This window comes from Chlamydomonas reinhardtii, chromosome 3 (genome assembly GCF_000002595.2).
Source record: "Chlamydomonas reinhardtii strain CC-503 cw92 mt+ chromosome 3, whole genome shotgun sequence".
NCBI lineage: Eukaryota > Viridiplantae > Chlorophyta > Chlorophyceae > Chlamydomonadales > Chlamydomonadaceae > Chlamydomonas > Chlamydomonas reinhardtii.
In genome coordinates this window covers 2,521,415-2,540,155 of record NC_057006.1, presented here as the reverse complement: position 1 = coordinate 2,540,155, position 18,741 = coordinate 2,521,415, and the positions used below count along the sequence as shown (strand labels likewise).

At 64.5% G+C, this 18,741-nt stretch overlaps 4 protein-coding genes across 5 annotated transcripts; 2 read left to right on the top strand and 2 right to left on the bottom strand.

Annotated features, from left to right (window-relative positions):
- The first annotated feature begins 1,445 nt into the window (after positions 1–1,445).
- CHLRE_03g160150v5 (uncharacterized protein) lies at positions 1,446–4,581 on the top strand. Its single transcript, XM_043060685.1, has 7 exons — positions 1,446–1,901; positions 2,025–2,232; positions 2,378–2,588; positions 2,725–2,881; positions 3,195–3,245; positions 3,340–3,471; positions 3,732–4,581. The coding sequence occupies exons 1-7, from the start codon at positions 1,689–1,691 to the stop codon at positions 3,987–3,989; spliced, it is 1,230 nt and encodes a 409-aa protein (XP_042925814.1). The 5' UTR covers positions 1,446–1,688; the 3' UTR covers positions 3,990–4,581.
- A 252-nt stretch (positions 4,582–4,833) lies between these two features.
- CHLRE_03g160100v5 (uncharacterized protein) lies at positions 4,834–7,775 on the bottom strand. Its single transcript, XM_001697444.2, has 7 exons — positions 7,683–7,775; positions 7,436–7,492; positions 7,196–7,270; positions 6,704–6,897; positions 6,283–6,463; positions 5,923–6,108; positions 4,834–5,793 (listed from the first exon to the last, which is right to left on the bottom strand). Exons 1-7 carry the CDS (start codon positions 7,722–7,724, stop codon positions 5,617–5,619), a joined length of 912 nt encoding a protein of 303 aa, XP_001697496.1. The 5' UTR covers positions 7,725–7,775; the 3' UTR covers positions 4,834–5,616.
- A 98-nt stretch (positions 7,776–7,873) lies between these two features.
- On the top strand, positions 7,874–11,581 carry CHLRE_03g160050v5 (uncharacterized protein). The gene is made up of 10 exons (XM_043060684.1): positions 7,874–8,005; positions 8,120–8,173; positions 8,322–8,394; positions 8,527–8,759; positions 8,918–9,025; positions 9,430–9,602; positions 9,874–10,058; positions 10,238–10,467; positions 10,685–10,897; positions 11,051–11,581. Exons 1-10 carry the CDS (start codon positions 7,985–7,987, stop codon positions 11,231–11,233), a joined length of 1,473 nt encoding a protein of 490 aa, XP_042925813.1. The 5' UTR covers positions 7,874–7,984; the 3' UTR covers positions 11,234–11,581.
- A 2-nt stretch (positions 11,582–11,583) lies between these two features.
- On the bottom strand, positions 11,584–18,705 carry CHLRE_03g160000v5 (uncharacterized protein). 2 transcript variants are annotated; one of them, XM_043060683.1, is made up of 5 exons: positions 18,416–18,705; positions 14,553–18,001; positions 14,125–14,385; positions 13,579–13,951; positions 11,584–13,398 (listed from the first exon to the last, which is right to left on the bottom strand). In XM_043060683.1, the coding sequence occupies exons 2-5, from the start codon at positions 17,978–17,980 to the stop codon at positions 12,310–12,312; spliced, it is 5,151 nt and encodes a 1,716-aa protein (XP_042925812.1). In that variant the 5' UTR covers positions 17,981–18,001; positions 18,416–18,705; the 3' UTR covers positions 11,584–12,309. The 2 variants fall into 2 exon arrangements, with proteins under 2 accessions (XP_042925812.1, XP_001697497.2); XM_001697445.2 differs by having other exon boundaries at positions 13,579–13,948.
- Between the last annotated feature and the right edge of the window lie 36 nt (positions 18,706–18,741).

Genomic DNA, 18,741 nt, shown 5'->3' with positions numbered 1-18,741 from the left:
GCGAGCCACGGTCCCCATCCTGCATTCCCTACCGCTATCAACAACGGCACTACCGACGTTGCCCAAGGGGATCTTTTTGTGGTTACAAAGGAGAAGGAAGGGGAAGGCGCAGCACCACACCGGCACACAACCTGCAACGCGAGCAAGCAGAACACCAGGGACAACCGCACAAGCCACCGAAACCCAAGGGCACCCCTCCGGGGCAAAGCAGCCACCAAACTCACAGACCAGACCAGACAGAGCAGGAAAAGAAGAGAAGGAGAAGCACCAAGCCCAAACCACCCAGCACCAAGCCCAAACCGCCGCGAGAACGGGAAACCACCACAGGCACACACGCACACCAGCGCGCCGGCCCCCCGTACCAAAACACTGCAAACCGGGCCCCGGGTCCCAAGCAGGCCAGGAAACACAGGCAGCAGCTACCCGACTGCCACGCACGCACGCTGAACAAAGCGGCCGCGCGATCTGACCCAGCAACAAAGCAGTCCAAGGCGAGTACACGGGAACCACTGCAGGCGTAAGACCACGCGCAGTCACACGCGCCCCCACCCGCAGCAAACCGGGGCACGGGCCCCACGCAAACCGGGGCACACAGGCAGCAGCCAACTGACCTCCACAACAAAGCAGACCAGCTACCGCACAGGAACAACCGCCGGCGCACGATCAAACGCAGGCGCACACGCACGAATTCGCCACCAAACTAGGACAGCCCACTCGAAAGGCCCCGCCCAGAGCGCCCGCAACAACTCCGCGTCCGCGCGCGCCGCTGCCTCTAGCAGCTGCGGCACCAGGCCCCGCGGGCACACGGGAGGGCTTCCGTCCGCCACCCATTCCCGCTCCCAGGCGCGGACGTCCCCACGGAGGGACCTCAGGATCAGAGCGCGCCAAGTGCCACGACAGCACACCGCGTACTGATCACTCGCATCCCACAGTACCTGTTGCAGGACCGCCTCGAAGGTAGTGCCGGGGCTGGGGGCCTCATCGTGGTCAGCTAGCAAGGCCACGACGTCCGCCGCGGACAGGATCGTTCCGTAGTCGCACTCGCCACCACCCAAATCAGGGTCCGGGCCCATGCCCGCCGCCCCAGCACACAACACCGCGAGCACGGGAACCACCGCAGGCGCACACACAACAGAGCGCCGGCGCACCCACACCAACACATCGCAAACCGGGCCCCGGGCCCCATGCAGGCCAGGGAACACAGGCAGCTGCTGCCCGGCCGCCACGCACGCACGCCGACCCAAACGGCCGCGCGCACTGACCCAGCAACAAGCAGACCGGCGAGCGCACGGGAACCACCGCAGGCGCACGTCCAAGCGCAGGCACACACGCACCAACCCGCAGCAAACAGGGTCACAGGCCAGTACAGGCCCCACGCAAGCCGGGGCACACAGGGGATGCTTATGCTGGTCAGTGCTTCCCTTGCACCTCCCTGCACCCCTGCCCTGCCGTTGCAAATTGTTTGCCATCTGCTGGGTTCTGGGAATCAGCTGCACCCTACGGGACTTTACCAACCTGCCTTACCACTGTCCCATCGCACTCCCTGCACCCCTGATGCTGAAACACACACGAAGCAGCCGCTGAAACGCTCACCTGTTTCATATGTAGTCTTGCGTCAAGCAACAATGAGCCAAACGCCTCGCAAACGCCGCTGTACGTGCTTGGAATGTGCAATCACGTATTCAGAAATGACTGAGGCCACTTTCACAAAAATCTATGTCGAAACGGCGACAGTGACCCTGTCTGAGATTAACGCCCTAAATTTTGTGTCCAACGAGCTGCCCACGGGTATCTCGCAGCTGCTTCCGGAGGCTTTGCCGACTTCAACAGTAAAGGACCACATGCTGGCTTTTGATTGCGTGCTGCGCCCGGGCACGACAGAGGCGTCGTTGTATATCCAGGTGCGCACAAAACGCTTGGGCCGAGAGATGCTCACGAGTGGGACGAATGAACAGGTGTCCGCCTGTCAAAAATACGCTGCAACCAAGCTCCATTGGGCACCTTTTTGGCACTTATGATAACAGGTCTGGGAGATTCTTAAAAACCTGCTGGCCTTGCAAGTGGGCTCTGGCGGCAGTGACGAGGGTAAGGTATGCCTCGCCACCGCTGGGGCGGTGCTCCACAACACGCTGACGGACGAGTCGGACGACAGTGAGGTGGATGACGAGGAGGACTGGGCTGAGAAGCAAACCGTGCTTGCCGAGGCAACGCTGACCGGCCCTCAGGTGACGGGTAAGTGGGCGTCCAGACGGTGCATGTGTATCTCTGCCTGGGTGGTGCGGGTCTGCCGACGGCGCGGGTGGGCTGCGTCCATGCATGTGTTTGACGCCTTGTTGGGCACTAACGCCAACCAGGACTCTTTCCAACCCGGCCACAGGCAGGTCAGAGTTTGTGCTGGTCCGTGCGCCTGCGCAGCGTCCGCTTCCGATCTGGAGCGGCCTAGAGATGGTGGGGCATCCAGACGGCTTGACACCTTTGCTGGTTGGGACGGTGAAGGTGGCTGTGCACTTCTGGGACCAAATCTGGCAGCCGCTCTCTCTTGCTTTGGAGCTGCTGAAGAAAAGCCCAGCCCAGCCACGCTCCGTGTGGTGAGTCTGCCCGCGTCTGTTTCCGGCGAACGTACTGGTTGCACCTACCTCCGCCAGTGCCGTAGTAATGTTCTGACGATGCATGACGCCCCAACATGGCTGCCCGCGCTCCCACCAACATCATTCCTGCATACAGGGTGTTCCTCACAGACATGCGCACATGGGACTTCGTGCGCGTGGACAGGCTGCCGTGCAGTGGAGGGGTGGGCGGTGCCGCAGCTAGCGCCGCCGCAGCCCCGGCCACTGAATCGACTGGTGCGACAGCCGCGGGACCACGGTTCGCACTGAAGCGGGTGCGTGGGGCAGGTCCGCTGGTTGGTACGCAGTGGTTCATGGAGATTGTGGGAACACTATTTGTGTGGGGAGGGGCTGACGTACGCGGCTTTGGCCCCGCAAGCTGCGGCTTGATGTGTACATTTGCGGGTTGCTGCACACACCAAATACGAAGCAGAACAGCACACCCGCCACCAGGGCGCTGTAAGGCATGATGAGCAGATGCGTGTGCCTTGCTGCATCTGAATCCTGTATCCATGCTGAAGGGCCAACACAAGTACGCATATGCGCACTGATAGCAATGCCATGCTTGCCCGCTTCCGTTTGCCGTAGTTCAAGTCCGTGCGCACATACATCGATCAGGCCAATAGCGGCTACCTTCAGGTACGTTGTGCAGCCGTTATCTCAAGCGCCCTGGCTAGCGGGACTGCTGAATTGATGTACTGCGTGCTTACCATTGCTACATGTGTTCTTGCAGCTTCTGGCTGTGCTGCACCACATCATCTATCCCGGGGAGCAGCATGCGGACCTGCAGGACCGCATTGTTCGAAGCAGCGCAGCGCTGGAGTCCCGGGCCAAGTCGTGGGTGAACAAGGCACAGGAGCTGCAGGTACGTAAAGAGTCTGCCCGAATCGAGGCTATTGGGTTGGCAAGATATCGCTGTCTGCTCCTGGTACTTTTGTAGTTGCGCCAGTGCTATCTAGTGCTGGTGATTATGCAGGGTTAGGGAACAGGGGGCAGGGGCGAAGACCAACCTCTGGATTCTCCGGTCTACCCCTGCCTCGGGACGCCCGGGATTACTTAATATCATAGTATCTTTATCATTCCTCCTGCTCCTCCCACGTGCTCTGCCTGTGGCGCACCATGCAGAGGCCTGCGGAAATGCTGAACATGTTGAAGGCGCGGGTGGAAGCGGCCAAGGCGGAGGCGGAAGCGGCCGAGGCGCGGGCGGAAGCGGCCAAGGCGGAGGCGGCCAAGGCGGAGGCGGAAGCGGCCAAGGCGGAGGCGGAAGCGGCCAAGGCGCGGGCGGAAGCGGCCAACGCACGCGCAGCCAAGGCTGAAGCAGAGCTGGCCGCCATGAAGGCTCAAGGCGGACGTGCGGGCGCACGTACCAGCATTGAAAACTAAGAAGTTGTCATGGCAGCAGTATGGTTACTGATGTGCAGCAGGTTTTGTTTGTGAGCTCCAGGTAGCTCCAGGTGCAAGTTAGGTTACAAGGACCAGCAGACGCAGTTCGCGAGTCGGTGACGTGGAATGCGATCACCCAGCTCTGGACCAAGCTAGGGGCTGGTTGGGTAGGACTGATGGGTAGGACTGACACACAACTACCGGTACACAGCTACAAATGCTGCACAGGTTAAGCTGCTCGGTTGCTTGCATGGGTATGTTGTGGGGCGCTGTGTGTAGGCCTCACGGGCAGGCGGACCTGACAAAGAGGGAATCATTTGGGGCTGGGCACGCTGGCTGTTGACCTGTGCCGCCGGTATGGTGGGCCTGCTTGAGAGATTGTTGTTACTACCAGAGCTGGCCACCGGCAAAGGCGGGCTTAGACTGGACCATTCCGGTATCTCAACTCATGTTGCAGTATGTAGGAGGCGGCCATGACACTCCCCTCACATTGCTGGCCCCCAGCAGCCAGCTTGCGGCAGCGCAAAGGTTTGTATGTCAAGTTGTCAACGCTGCGCAGGTATAGCGCAGCACCGTTTGGGTTGGGTGAATGAATCAGGGGGCGGCGGCGCTTGCCGCTTGGACCAAACCACCATGGGGGCCGCAGCGCGTACACCTGGCGTCCGCGGGGGCGGCGGCACGCCTAGGTCCGGGGCGGCCACGTGGGCGGCGGCACACAGGAAGGACGGGGTGGGGGCGGCAGCACACACACCAGATAAACAACCACAGAGGCTGAAGGCCCCCAGGATAAGACATTGACATGATCACTGGTAATGGGGTGCTCCGGTGCTGGCGCTGCCGCCGTTGGATGTAGTATTAGGCCGTGCGCTGCAGCAGACGCGTGAACTCCTGCAAGCTGGGCCGCTGGTAGCCTATACGCATCCATACACGTTCGGTGATGGGGTTGGCAGTTTCGCAGACACAACTTTCCAACTCCGTGTGCCGCTCTACTGCAGTACTGTGTACGTACCGCCGCCAATCCTGCCATTCGCTGTTTCGGCTGCCATCCACATTGGGCCACGTCTACAACAATGCAACGCGTGCGGACAATGGTCGCAAGGCAGAACATGTCGTCTCTCGTGAACGATAGGTCTCTTCCCCAATGAGACATCAACGGGCAGGAATGCAACACATTCAGTGACTCAGTGACACCTCGAGTGACATGCGGATATGGTCAGTAGTTCGCAACTGTAGTTCGCAACTGTAGCTCACCCACACTCACACATCCACACCCCAGTGACCCCACCTCACATCACATCACCAGCCCTGGCCTACCATTTCCCACGTGCTGTCTCTTGCGTATTCTCCACCCCCCGAGAACACCACATCACTTCACACTCTGCGGTCTTCGGGGCGTCGGGCTCCGGGCCTCCAACTTGTCGGTACAGTAACTCCGGCGTTCGACCAGCCGCGCGCTTATGCACTGCCGTTGCAAGTTGTTTGCGATCTGCTGAGGTCTGGGAATCAGCTGCACCCTACGGGACTTCACCAACCTGCCGTAACCCTGTCCCATCGCACACCCACAACCGTCAAACCGAGCTCTTGCATCCACCAAGCCCACTCCTCCCTACCCCAGCCGCCAGCCACCTCAGGGCGCATCCTCCACGTAAGTGCGCATGAAGCGGTACAGCCCGCCCCAGTACTTCTCCGGCTCCGTGTCGTAGGCGTCCATGTGAAGTGCGTGCTCGAACTTCTCTAGCTGCACGTGCGGCGAGCGCTGCGCCGCGTGCAGCGCAAACATCTGCGAGGACGGCACCATCTCGTCCTGCAGGCGTAGCATGGCGACGGGCGGCGGCAAGGTGGAGCTTGCTACGAAAATCGCAAGGACGGAGGGCAGTGTTTTGCCAAAAGTACAGGCATGAACCTATGCCGCACAAGACGTCCTGGCCCTCACCCGCAGCGACACCATCATGAGCAGCGGCAGCGAGATCTTGGGTATCAGCGCCAGGTTGTTCCACTTGTTAGTCACCAGGAAGTTGCAGGGCCGGCCCTGGCCGATCAGCAGCGCCAGCGGTGGCACCACGCGCGCAACCATGTCCTGCACGCCCGTGAACGTGTTCTCCACGACCAGGGCCTTGATCTGCGGGGCAGGCAGGTCCACGAGTGCGCGATCACATGTTGAGCGAGCGCTGTGGAGAGGACCATGCGTGTGCTAGTCGTGGGCGCTTCACCATGACCCATCACCGTAACCCATCACCGTAACCCGGACGCCTGCCGCGTGGCACCTCGCCACCCTGTCCCCCGAAACACACACCTGGCTCTGGTGCTCTGCCGCCAGGTGTATCGCCACCGCGCCTCCCAGGGAGCGCCCGAACAGCACCACCTTGCTGGTGGCCAGGTCTTCGCGCGACAGCACGTACTGCAACGCCGCCGCTGCGTCCAGCTTCAGCCCGGCCTCGCTCGGCCGCCCCTCGCTCAGCCCGTAGCCGCGGTAGCTGCGGGGCAGGAGCAGATGCCAGGCACAAAAGGACTTGGTGTGCAGATGCAGCAACGTAAGGATGACCTCAGCAACATGACGATGTCTCCCCTATCCTGGCCTGCGCGGCTGCGCTCCGACCTATGTATCACGTTTGCATCGCAGCAAGCAAAAAGCCTGACCTGCCCAGTGCTGACCCGACCGCGCGCCCAACCATCGGGTCCCCAGCCCGCCGGCCGCCCCACACGCCCTAGCGCACCTCATTGCGAACACCACCACGTTGAGGCGGTACACCAGCAGGCGCAGGAAGGGCAGGCGGAAGGACATATTGCCGGCGTTCTCCTGGAAGAAGATCACCACCGGCCGCTCCTTGATCTGCTCCTTGGTCCAGCCACGGCCCCAGAGCAGCCACGCGTGCAGCTTCACGCCGTCACCGGAGGTGAGCGCGACCTCCTGATCATGTGGACGGGTTGCGGGGTTTGGAAGGGCGGGGTTAGGAATGGGGTGTAGTGCACGGTGTTGCTTCTGGTGTGGATGGGACCCGTCGGCCATACTTGGGCCTGGCGCCGAGCCTTATCAGCGCACGGGATACACTGAGCCAGACATCTCGAGCAGTATCCAGCAGCGTCATGCTCGTTGGCCGACGCGGTGTGCTGGCCCAAGGCGTTTCCACGGCACCTCAAGCTCCGACGCTTAATCAGTCCTCCAAAGCCCGAATTTGCCACAGGACACTGCTCCACGCCACACGCACCTCATGCTCCAGTTGAAACTCGTTCGGGTACTTCCAGATGCCACTTGGGAGCCCAGGGACTCGGGGCACGTAGAGCTGGGCGAGGTCACGCGGGTACACCAAGTCGTGCGCTCAGACATGAAAGCAAGGTTCCCGGCGACGCACGCAAGCACGCGTTGACCAGACCAGGTACGGTCCCCTTGCCCTCCTGCCCTCTTGCCCTCCTGCCCTACACGCCAGCAAGTGCCCCTGACCACTCACAATCTTCTCCTGGAAAAAGTAGAGCAGGGCAAGGCCCAAGCCCGCCACTCCGCCGGCCTGGAGGGCATATGAGGTGGGCAGATGCCTGGGTGATTTCATGGTGGGAGGGTAACGCCCACATGCGAGCGGCCAACCCATCGAGGCATCACAATCTGGGACAGTTAAAGATGTCAGCCACGATAGCCGCGTGCGCCTGCAAAGCCCAGGAAACTGCGCGAATTTCGAGGTGGCCTAGCACGCTACGCACCCCGCAGGCCAGTCGGAACAGCCACTTCCCAAACAAACTCATGATAGTCGCGTAGTATAGTGACACCAGACTGCAGCACAAGCCCGGTTCAACTCTTGTCGCCCCATGCGCGAGTCCCGTATTTTTTTCCTGGTTCCCTTGGGAAGCGCAAACCCTTGGTTTTTTTGTTCCATAAAATACCCTGCTACATCCTCAACTGTCACTTAAGCTCAAACACGACATTCCAAGCGCGTCTGTGGGACGACTTCGACTAGAGCATAGCTGCGCGTCAGCACCTCCTATTATTGCAAAAGCATCACCAGATGGCTGATTTGGACGACGAAGTAAGTTTACCTTAAGAGACTTGAGACGAGCGCATGCCGCGGCAGAGCTCAAAACGCTGCCCAAAGCCACTGGTTACAGTGTGAGCTTATCATAATCACTATTTCACTGCACAGGACTATGGAGACGAGGGGTATGAGGGCAGCCGTGGAGGAACCGCGGAGTCGATGGTGAGGGCAGGGCAGGGTGGGGGTCTGCGCGTGTGCCTACCGCCTCCCCGCCAGCGCTCGGCTGCACGCGAAGCCTTTCCGACCTGGAGACCTGTCCATATGGTTTGTATACATGATACTGATGACCGACATATTGCTTGGCACGCAGGGCGGAGGCGAGGGGTTAGGCACGTCATACGGGAACGAGGACGTGCGAGCAGGCTACGACACTCCACCATCCGGTGAGCTATCTGGGCATCGGGGCAGCAAGGGGCGCAATGGGTGCCACGGCTTGGGCTGCATTCAGTGCCTTGCCTGCTCTTGGCCTGTGGATATCACTCAAGTCCGCGCATGCACCCTGCTTGACACCACAGGTACGCCGGATGGAGGCCGACGCGGAGGCGGCAGCAGGCCGGCAACCGTGGATTCAGACGATGACATGCCCATGCCTGGGCGATTAGAGGCGTTAGCCTCAGCGCGGTCCAATTCTGCAGGCAGCAGCTCACGCCACTCACGTCCGGGGTCAGCCGTCATTAACCTGCGTGGATCACGGCCAAACTCCGCCGCTATCGCGCAGGAGATTGAGGGGTTTGAGGATGACTTCATGGTAGGGCGGATGTGGCCTAGTCGCCCAGGTACCAGCTGTCCAAAACATAGCTCCCAGGACTGCCCCCAAACTGAGGACTTGCGTGGCGGACATAGCCAGTTCCTGGCACATGAGCCACTGTGGTACTGAATGCACCGGTTCCTTCTGCCAACTTGCAGGAGCGCGTGGAGGAGGAGCCTGAGGAGGAGATGCTGGCAGAGGCGGAGGAGGAGGAGGACCTGGGGCCCAGCATAGAGGAGCTCATAGAGCGGGCACAGATGGAGCAGGTGCGCCGGGGGAGGCGGGTTCAGAGGTGGGGGCGGGGGCGTGGTCAGGGGGTGCTTGGTAACGCAGGTAACGCCTTGGTCAGGATGTGGTAGACGGGAGGAGTGCTGCGGGGCAGGGCAAGCGCAGCTAAGGCGCCAAGGGCAGTTTGCCCGCTGCGTCGCGGCAGCCTGGGTGTGGGAACTGAGTGCTGATTTCGCCAGCTCACATCATAACGCCGCGTCCATTGTACCGTAACACGGCAGCGTGGGACAGCCCCCGCCCCTTGCGCACCGCGCCGGTCGTCTCGGCCCCCGTACGACTACGGTACTTGTGGGGCCCGGGCTAGCAGGAGGGCGGCACTCTGGGCTCCTCCGTGCTCGCTCACCAACCGCCCGCCACCTCGCCACCTCGGGTCACTGTGCAGACGCGGCTGCTGGAGGCGAACGACGCGCTGCAGCGGCGAGCCCGCATGGCTCTGGACTTCCGCAACAAGGGCCGCCCGCCCGTGAACCGCGACCTGTCGCGGCTGGACGGCGCGGCCACGCGGTACAGGGCGGCGCTGCGGCAGTGGATCGAGATCCTGGAGGAGCGCGACAGGTGCGCGACTGGGCGGGTGGGTTGTGTGAGTGGCTGAGTTGAGGCAGCTGTTGTGAGGTGTGTGCCGGGGTTGTGTGGCGGATGTGGGCTTAGTTGTTTTCATCCTCGATATGACCAGCTGGGGCTGATGGGTATGGGGTTGGGTTACAAAGCGGCCCCCACTTATCAGTATCTCGGCGCACTATTTTCGGCACCTCCCCATCCATTGCTGACGCGCCACGCCCCTCTCCCTTTTCCCTTCTCCCTCCGTGCACACCTACCCTCTGCGCAGCGTGGAGGCGCACTACCAGACCACCATCTTCGACATGAAGCACACGCTAGAGGAGCGCATCAAGCGCGCCGACGACATCTCCAAGGCCTACAAGCACTTCCGGCTGGAGGTGGCCAAGAGCGCGGAGCACTCCAAGACCGCGCGGCCCATCAGCGAAAAGCTGCTGGCACAGCTTGAAGCCGACGGTGAGCGCACCGCTTGGCTGGAGCTGCGGAAATATTACTGTTACCGTATTGCATGACCGTGTTCTAGGCAGCCCTCCGCTGTTGCGCATCAGGCGTGGGATCGGGGCCGATTCGCTCTCGTTACTGTGCCCCTTCTTGTGTAACGACTCCACCCCACCTCGTGCACCATTGCACAACAGACGCGGCCAAGGAGGAGGAGGTGCAGCGCGTGCGTCTGAAGAACATCCACCTCACCAATCAGCTGCGCCGCATCGAGCAGACGCTGCGGCAGAAGGAGGAGCTGGCGGAGGGGCTGCACCTCATTGACTTCGAGCAGCTCAAGATCGAAAACCAGTCGCTGAACGAGAAGATCGAGGAGCGCAACGAGGAGTTGCTAAAGCTGAAGAAGAAGACCACCACCACAGTGCAGGTGCGCTGCGCTTGGGGGAGGCTGGGCTGGGCTGGGCTATGGCAGGGTTGGCGCGATTATGCGAGGCAAGCGTTGCCAGCACACGCAACCTCCCCGCCACCTGTCGTCCAAGCCCTTGTCCCCTCAATCGTTGGGCTCGGGCATGTATCTCCCTTCCTGTTGCCCGCGCTCCACTGCCTCACACGAGATCCACACAATCCCCCCTCTCCCCCCGCAGATCCTTACACACGTGCGCGAGAAGCTGCAGTTCATCGAGAAGGAGAACGCCGCGCTGGACTCGGCGCTGAACCAGCTGGAGGCGGAGCTGGCGGACAAGCGCGACCGGCTGGGGCGCGCCAAGGCGGAGCGCGACACGCTGCGCGCCAAGGGGCGCAAGATCAAGGAGAGCGGCAGCAACATCACCTCGCCGCAGCTGCTGGACGACATCGAGGTGCGTAGGCGCGAGCGCTGTCAAGTTACCTGTGTACGGCAATTTACGAACAATGCGGTAGAATTGTAGAATGGGAGTGCCTCCGTGACGGGTTGTTTCACGTGCCGCGTGGCAAAGCCCCGCAATCTCTGCACCTGCAACACGCCCCCGCAGGTTCAGAAGGAGAAGCGCGAGGTACTGATGGGCTCAATCGAGGAGGCGCAGCAGCACTACGCCGAGCTGTCCGAGTCCATCCAGCGCACCAACAACCGCATCATGAACGCCACAGAGGAGCTGCAGCAGGTGCAGGGCACGGCAGCGCTGCTAGCGCACGTGAGCATCAGCCAGCGGGCATGAGGCGGGGCAGTCGTGAGGTGGGCGGCATCATGGGGTGGCGACGCAGGCTGGCTGGGGTTTGTCCGGGTGATAAGTGATGGTGCTGGACGGCAACGCAGGGTCAGTGGGCGGTGGAGCATTGAGACACGTGCTGACGGTAACTCGATGGCATGCAGCGCTGGCGAAGCTGGAAGTGGACGCAAGATGTGTGTGAATGTTTGTATGAGGACTGCTCAGCAGGATTGTTCTAATGTCCTTGCCAGATGGTGTGCGCGTTTGTGCATGCAAAGATAGGCTGGATGTACAATGGGCGTCCAACCCAGTCAATGCCGATGCCCCAACCCTCCATTTAAGGCGGGCTGTAATACCAGTACTTTGCGTTACATGCATGCGGGCCGCCCGTGACTTGCTCATCATTGGATCTAATAGAATCACGCCAAGTGTATTGCGCCCGGAAGCAGATACACATACACGCACCCCTAATAGTGCCTCGCGCCGACCACTGGTGCAACGCTGACATGGAAACCGGCACTGGGCGCAGAAGTCGAAGCTTATAGATCAAATCATGTCCCTCCCTAACGGTCTTGCCGCCGTGTCATCCAAACGTCACGTCATACCGCACCCTTGCGCGCTCTGCGTCTCGCCACGTTGACTCGCCCTCAATTTGATTTGAAGGTCTAAGTGCTATTGCTCGGACGCCCTCCGGCAACCGACTGTCCGGTGCCGGGTACGTGGCGTATGCCCGTATCGTCCAGGCCCCTTCCCCGGCACTTCCATGTGCGTGGACCTGTTTTTTGCCCCCACACGCACACGCCAGGCTACCATACATGCATGAACACACAGTACAAATGGACAGGCCGCTATCTCAACGGCACGGCCCCAGTCGCCAATGCACGCGTGCTGCAACTACCGCGCGCGCGGCGTCATACAATAAACGCGCCATGCAGCGAATCCACCATTCGTTTATTCCTGACGCATGCCAAGCACCCGCGGCATCCTGTGCTGTCGATGCTGCTGCGCTGCTGGCCATGCCTTTCCGATGCCCGCAACCTGCTAGCTAGCTGGCATTATAGCTAGCTACTTGGTCATCAAGCCATTCACGACATGTGCGCGTCGCCGTCGTTGTCCTGCATGGGCTCGCCAAAGTCCAGGTTGCCGCTCATGGTTACGTCCATCACACGCCGCCGCCGCTCGCGTTCCTCATCGTCATCCCCGTAAGAGTCGCAGCCGCCAATGCCGCTGATGCTCACGCCCGCGACCGAGCCCACGCCGCCCAGCTCGCTGAAGATGGGCGCGTTGTGGGAGCGCGGGTCGCCCACGAGGTCCGTGTCCTCATCAGCCACCGGCTCAGCCGCCGGCGGGGGCGGTGGAGGCGGTGGAGGAGGGGAGAGCGAGTTGCAGCGCGGCGCGGCGGCGGCGCCGGCCATGCCGCTCGTGTCCACGCTCACCGTGTTAGGCGAGCCGTCCGCCTGCAGCGTCCGCTGTGGCGACTGCGTGACACCGGCTGCTGACTGCGTCTGCTGGGTTGGGGCCGTCGACTGCATCTGCACGTGCCAGCCCCAGTGCTCGTGCGGCTGCAGCGCGCCGCTGGCCGTCTGCGTTGCCGCCATGCGTGCCAGCTGCCGCCGCCGCCGCTCCTCCACCGCCGCCTCCACCAGCTGCTGCGACTCGCGCGCCGAGCTCCAGTACTGCGCCTGCACGCGCAGTGCCACCCGGATGCTCTCCAGCGCGCTGTCCGACACGCCGTCCAGCGCAGCCGCCGCCCACGCCTCGCCGCCAACCGCCGCCGCCGCCGCCGCCCCGCCGCCGCCGCCGACATCGGCACTCATTCCCAGCGGCGCGGACAGCTCCTGCGGCGCCTCGCCCAGCAGCACGCGCAGGCAGGCCTCGGTGGCGGCGGCGGTGGCCGAAAGGTTGTAGCCGCCCTCCAGCAGCAGCACCGACGGCGCTAGCGCGGACAGCAGCGCCGTAAAGTGGCCGAAGGCGGCGGGGCTGACGCGGCAGCCGCCCAGCGGGTCACCCTCAACGGCGTCGAAGCCGGCGGACACGATGACCAGGTCGGGGCGGAACTCGGAGGCGATGGGCAGGATGACGTGGCGGAAGGCGGCGAGCATGTCGGCGTCGCGCACGCCGCTGCAGTTCCAGGGCACGTTGACGGTGAAGCCCTCGCCCGCGCCCACGCCCACCTGTGTTACGGGTGGCAAACAGGATTGCGTGAGGGTTAGGCGAACATTCTGAAGGCCACCCGAAGCCTTGGCATGCGTGTGGAGCGGACGGGCGCGCAGGCGCCAGCCGCGCAAGCAGGAGCCGGAGCAAGCACACACTGGCACCGGGCGAAGCACACCAAACGGCAATCCGTGTCGCACCTCGCTTGCGTCGCCGGTTCCGGGGTAGTAGGTGCCGTGGTCGTAGCGGTGGGTGGACATGTACAGCACGCTGGGGTCGTCGTACAGGATGCGCTGCGTGCCGTTGCCGTGGTGCACGTCCCAATCCATCACCACCACCCGCCGCGCGCCCGCCGCCTGCGCGGCGCGCGCCGCCACCGCCGCGTTGTTGTAGTAGCAGAAGCCCATGGCCACTGAGCTCTCGGCGTGGTGGCCTGGCGGCCGGATGATGGCGGCACCGTGGCGGGCGGCGCCGGAGCACACGCGGCGCGCCACCTCGGCGGCGCTGCCGGCGGCCAGGCGCGCGCAGCTGGCCGTTACGGCGTTGAAGTAGCAGTCCAGGATGTGCGGGCTGCTAGTGCGGGCAGGGCGGGGCGGGGCGGAGCGGGAAGGCAGTTAGAAGCGCAATATGAAACATGCGGAGCAGGCGCAAGCGATTTTCTGCCTGGCCACGGAAGCGGCGATGATCAAGCAAAGAGGATATGTCAGCTAGCCAAAGCTAACCGGCAAGCGTGGACGGAAGCATACCTTCTCCGCGCAGTGAACGCGTCCGCCATGCCGCTGTCCGACATCATGTCCACGGCGCCGCCGCCGCCCGCCGCGCCGCTGGTCGCCGCACCGTCCTCGCCGCTGCCGCCTGCACCGGCGCCGCCCGCCTGGCGCGCCGCCGCTCGGGCCGCGGCCCGCGCCGCCGCATCCGTGGCCGCCTGCAGCTCCGCCACCAGGTCTGCGTCGTGCACCGCCACCAGCTCCGCCGTGGTGGCCTCGCGGCCCTCCATGCGCTCAAACCTGTGAGAACACGGCGCGCAGGATGGGGAATGGAATCAGCCTTGGAGCCAGGCCCCTCTCGCATGCAGCCTAACAGCCCATTGCTTGCAGGTCGACGTACAGAGCCAACGTGCTTCTTTGCGGCGCATGCTTTCTCTGAGCTGTGACACGCAAGCCCTGTGCCTCACCTCGGCAGCAGCCCTGAGGAGTACAGCCGCGTCATGATGGCGGCAACGCGCTCCGGCCGCTCGGGGTGGCTGCGGCCCTTGTCGGCCGAGTTGCCCGGCGATGTCTCCTCCAGGTGCGCCCGGCAGCGGTCGTCATACGCCAGCAGCACACCTTGCCCGCTGCCCAGCGCCGAGCCGGCAGCCGCCGCCTCGGGTGAGGCCGCAGCCGCGGCCGCATGCGCAGCCGCTGCGGAGCCCTCGGCTGCGGCTGTGGCGGCGGCCAGCGCCGCCGCACCCTCCGCCACGCAGCGCACCGCCGCCGCCAGCACCTCCGGCGCCACCACCTCGGCCCCGGCGGGGTGGTTGCAGTAGCGGCAGATGCTGCCCCAGAACGGCCGTGTGCAGTTGACGCAGTAGTGGTGCTCCATGGAGTAAGACGACGTGTAGGGCCCCGAGCCGGCCGCGCCGCCCCAGCCCACGCCCGCGCCGTAGCGCCCACCCGCGCCGTCCTCCTCTTCCTCCTCCTCCTCGTCCTCTAGCTCCTCATCGTCCTCTAGCAGGTCATCCTCCTCATCGCCCTCCCGGTAGCCGTCCGCGTCAGCCACGACCTCGTCGTCGCCGGCGCCTACGCCGCCGTCGTCGTCGTACGCGGCCGCGCCGCCGTCCTCGTAATCGTCAAGGACGTCGTCGTCCTCCTCTGGGTGGTCCTCCAGGTCCGGGTACTGCCGGCCATGCGGATGGTGCGCGGGCTGGTAGGCGGCGCCGGCCGCGGCACCGGCGGCGGCTTGTAGGGAGGCGCGCTGCGCCGACTGCGGCTGCAAATGCGTGACCAGAGGCGGCTGCGGGGCCTGTTGTGAAGGCTGCGCCGCTGCCTCTGCGTGCTGCTGCTGCAGAGCGTGGGGCTGGTGGAAGGGGGAGGCGGTGGGGCTGGCGTCCGCGGGCGGCGCGTGGTGGTCGATGCGCGGCGAGGCCGCGGCGGCGCCGTTCCTCAGTTCTGCGGTGTGGCCCGCAGCCTCATGAGTGTGGTGAACGTGCAGCGGCGAGGCCACCTGCACGAACAGCTGCTGGTGCTGCTGTGCCTGCGTGTCCAGCTGCAGGTGTGTGTACGACTGGGAGTGCGGGTTCGAATGCGACTGAGCGGTTGCGTCGGGATGTTGGATGTGCGGCGGCGCGCCGCCGCTTGTTGCGGCGCGCGGCTGGTTGTGTTGCTGGTGCTGGTGCTGGTGCTGCTGCAGCCGTTCTGCAGATGACCCCACCGGGCGCTGACCAGCGGCCTCCGGGGGTGCCGTGCCGCCATGGCTGTGTGACCCATGCCCCTGCGGCTGCGACACGTCCTCGCCATCAACCGCATCCTCAAACTCCTCGTCCCCGTCCGAGTCAACGCCACCTGAGGCCTGCGGCTGCGCTGGCCCTTCAGTCGCGCTGGCCAGATGGTGGTGCGCCGACTGCAACAGCGCTGACGGCACCAGGAAGGACGGCCCCGCGGGCGTGTAGAACGACTGCCCCGCAAATGACTGCCCCGCGAACGATTGCGGGAAGCCGTTTGCGGTGGCGCCGCAGCTGCTGCTGCTGGTGATGCTGCCGGCCCTGTCCTCCATGGCGTCCATGTCATCCGCGTCGCCCTGCCTAGCGCCCGCACCCAATCCCCCGCCTTCACGCATCCCGCGTAGGTGCACCGCCACCGCGTCCATGCCGCCGCCCAGCAGCGACGAGCCAAAGACGCAGCTGTCGTCGCTGCGCCCGGCCGGCCCCGCGCCGCCGCCGTCCGCAAAGTGCTGCAGGTGCTCGTGTGCGTCCTCACGCGGCGTGGCGTAATAGCTGCCGGGGTCCTGGTGCGAGCCGGCGCCGGCTGCCGCCGCAAAGAGCGGTGGCGCGGGAGAGCCCGGCATGAAGGCCCGCGGGCTGGGCTCCGGACCCCGACAGGACATGGGCGCCGGGCCACCCGGGGTGCTGGGGCCGCCCGCAGCCGCAGCGAACCCGCCAAACAAGCTGCCGCCGTTGCTGGTGTCGCCGTTCTGCGCCCGCGGTGATAGCAGCTGCGGGACCTGCAGCTGCAGCCCTAGCCCGCCACCGGCGGGGCCGGTACCAGTAGCATCGCCGGGCGTGCCTGCCGCGGCGATGGTGGCCGCGGCGTCGTCCCCGGCCGCGGGGAAGAGTACGGAGGCGGGTGGGGGACGCAGCGGACTCTGGAAGACGGGCCGGCTGGGACTGATCGAGCCCACAAACTGCGGCATGGCAACCATAGCACCGCCGTCGGAATGGTTGAGGAACTGCTGTTGCTGTTGCTGTTGCGGTGGTTGCTGCGCGGCCACGTGGATGAGGTGGCAGTCGACCAGTTGCGCAGGGCCGCGGAAGTGGTGGTTAGCGCCTGCACCGGCGGGGCTGATGCCCACGCCCGCGCCCATGCCGCCCGCGCCCATGCCAGCGGCTGCCGGCGGTGGCGTGTGCACAGTGGTTGCGCGCGCGCGACCGCTGGCGCCCACCCCGGCTATAGCGATGGGTATGGCCGCCGTCATGCCCTGAGGCACCACCGTGCCACCGCTCATCATCAGCGGCAACGACGCCGTGCGCGGCATGTGCTCTGACAGCCCCGAGCTCATCGGAGACATGACGCCCATGCCCGACGGCCCCGCCGGTACGGCAGCGGTGCCGGCGGCGGTAGCTGCCGCTGCCGCTGCTGCCGCCGCCGCCTGCTCGACGCCGTGTACAGTTGGCACAGTGCCCAGGCGCGAGCGCCCAGGCGTGCCGAAGCCTTGTGGTGGGGGCGGCGGCGGCGGCATAAGGCTGGCCTTGCCGGTGCCTTGCCCCTCGGCAGCTGACGTCACTGCGCCGTCGTCCTCTGCAGCCGGCACCATGTCCCCGGACTGCACCTCCACTGCCACTAACCCAGCGGCCTCTGGGTGTCGGAATGGCGACGCCAGCTGCGCCGGCACACCAGCACCCGACCCAGTCCCTGCCCCTACCCGCATGCCCAGCGGCTCCCCGTCATAGCCAATGTGGCCGTGGCTGTGGTGCTGATGGCTTGCGACGCCGTCCGCGCCGCCGACCTCCGCCAGCGGTGACATGCCGCGCGCATCGAACTGGGGCGTGGAGGCTGAGAAGCGGCCTAGGCCCATGCGCTCAGACACCGGCGGCGGCATGGCGACGGCCTCGCGGACCGAGCCTGTCGAAGCCGACGGACTGTGCGTATGGTGGCTCAGCGGAGCGAGCTGCAGAAGCGCGCCGCTGCTGGCGGCGTGCGCGATGCCGTCTGGCCCGTCCTGGGACCCACGACAGCCGTCGTAGGTGTGGTGGTGCTGCGGGCTGCCGAGGCAGCCGCCGCTCACGCGGGCGTCTAGGAGCTCTGCGTCCCGGCCGCTGGGCGGCACGCCGTGGAGGGGGGCAGAGGCGGAGGCAGGGTGGGGCTGGAGGTTCAGGTGCGCCAGGCTGCCCGTGGCGCCCAGGACCATGCTAGTTGGATTGATGCGCGCCTGCACGAGGACGAAAAGCGGGTTGGGCCTTGCACTACTGTGGACGACTGCGCACGAGACCTTCAGATCCAAAGCAACATGGTCTGCGGCTGCGGCGAGGCGTCGGACACTGCGGGCGCACTAAAGCCTTGCGCGGGAAAGACCGGGTTGCTGAAGGGGCGAGCTGGGGAAGGGGCGAGCTGGGTTCCCGCCAAGAACACGTTTTTCCCGCACAACGGACACCGCTGCGCATCTGCAGCCACTTGCGCCCAGGCCAGGATTATCCAGAAGGGCTAGCCCTATTGTACCAGTCGGGTCAGCCTAACGGGCTCGGCCGTGCCGGCTGAGTGCGATGCTGTCCTCTCATCAGGCCCGACGTGACTGTGACCGGGCTCTCCTTCGAAACTCGGGTTGCTGAAAAGCCCCCGAATTTACCTATTGATGATGCTAGTCGCCGAGTTCGGCTGCGCCTGCTAGAGAAAGTCGCCGATATGCTCCAGGGTGGGTCCAGACTCTGCTCCTGGGGCTCTCCTGGCTAGTGCCCGCGGCTGGGGGCAACCTTTGGTGTATGGCTATGGCTCTGGGGCGCGGCTGGCCCCAGGCGCCGGGGAAACCCCTGGCCCCAGCCTACGATCTTCCTGTCCTCGAGGTTCCCTTCAGTCCGCTTGTTGGCCCTAGAAATTTTTGTAGCAAAAAGAGTCGCGTGCAAGGTCCTGGTGGAGGTCTCGCTTGGTCAAATATTTGGCTTCGCCTGATTTCCT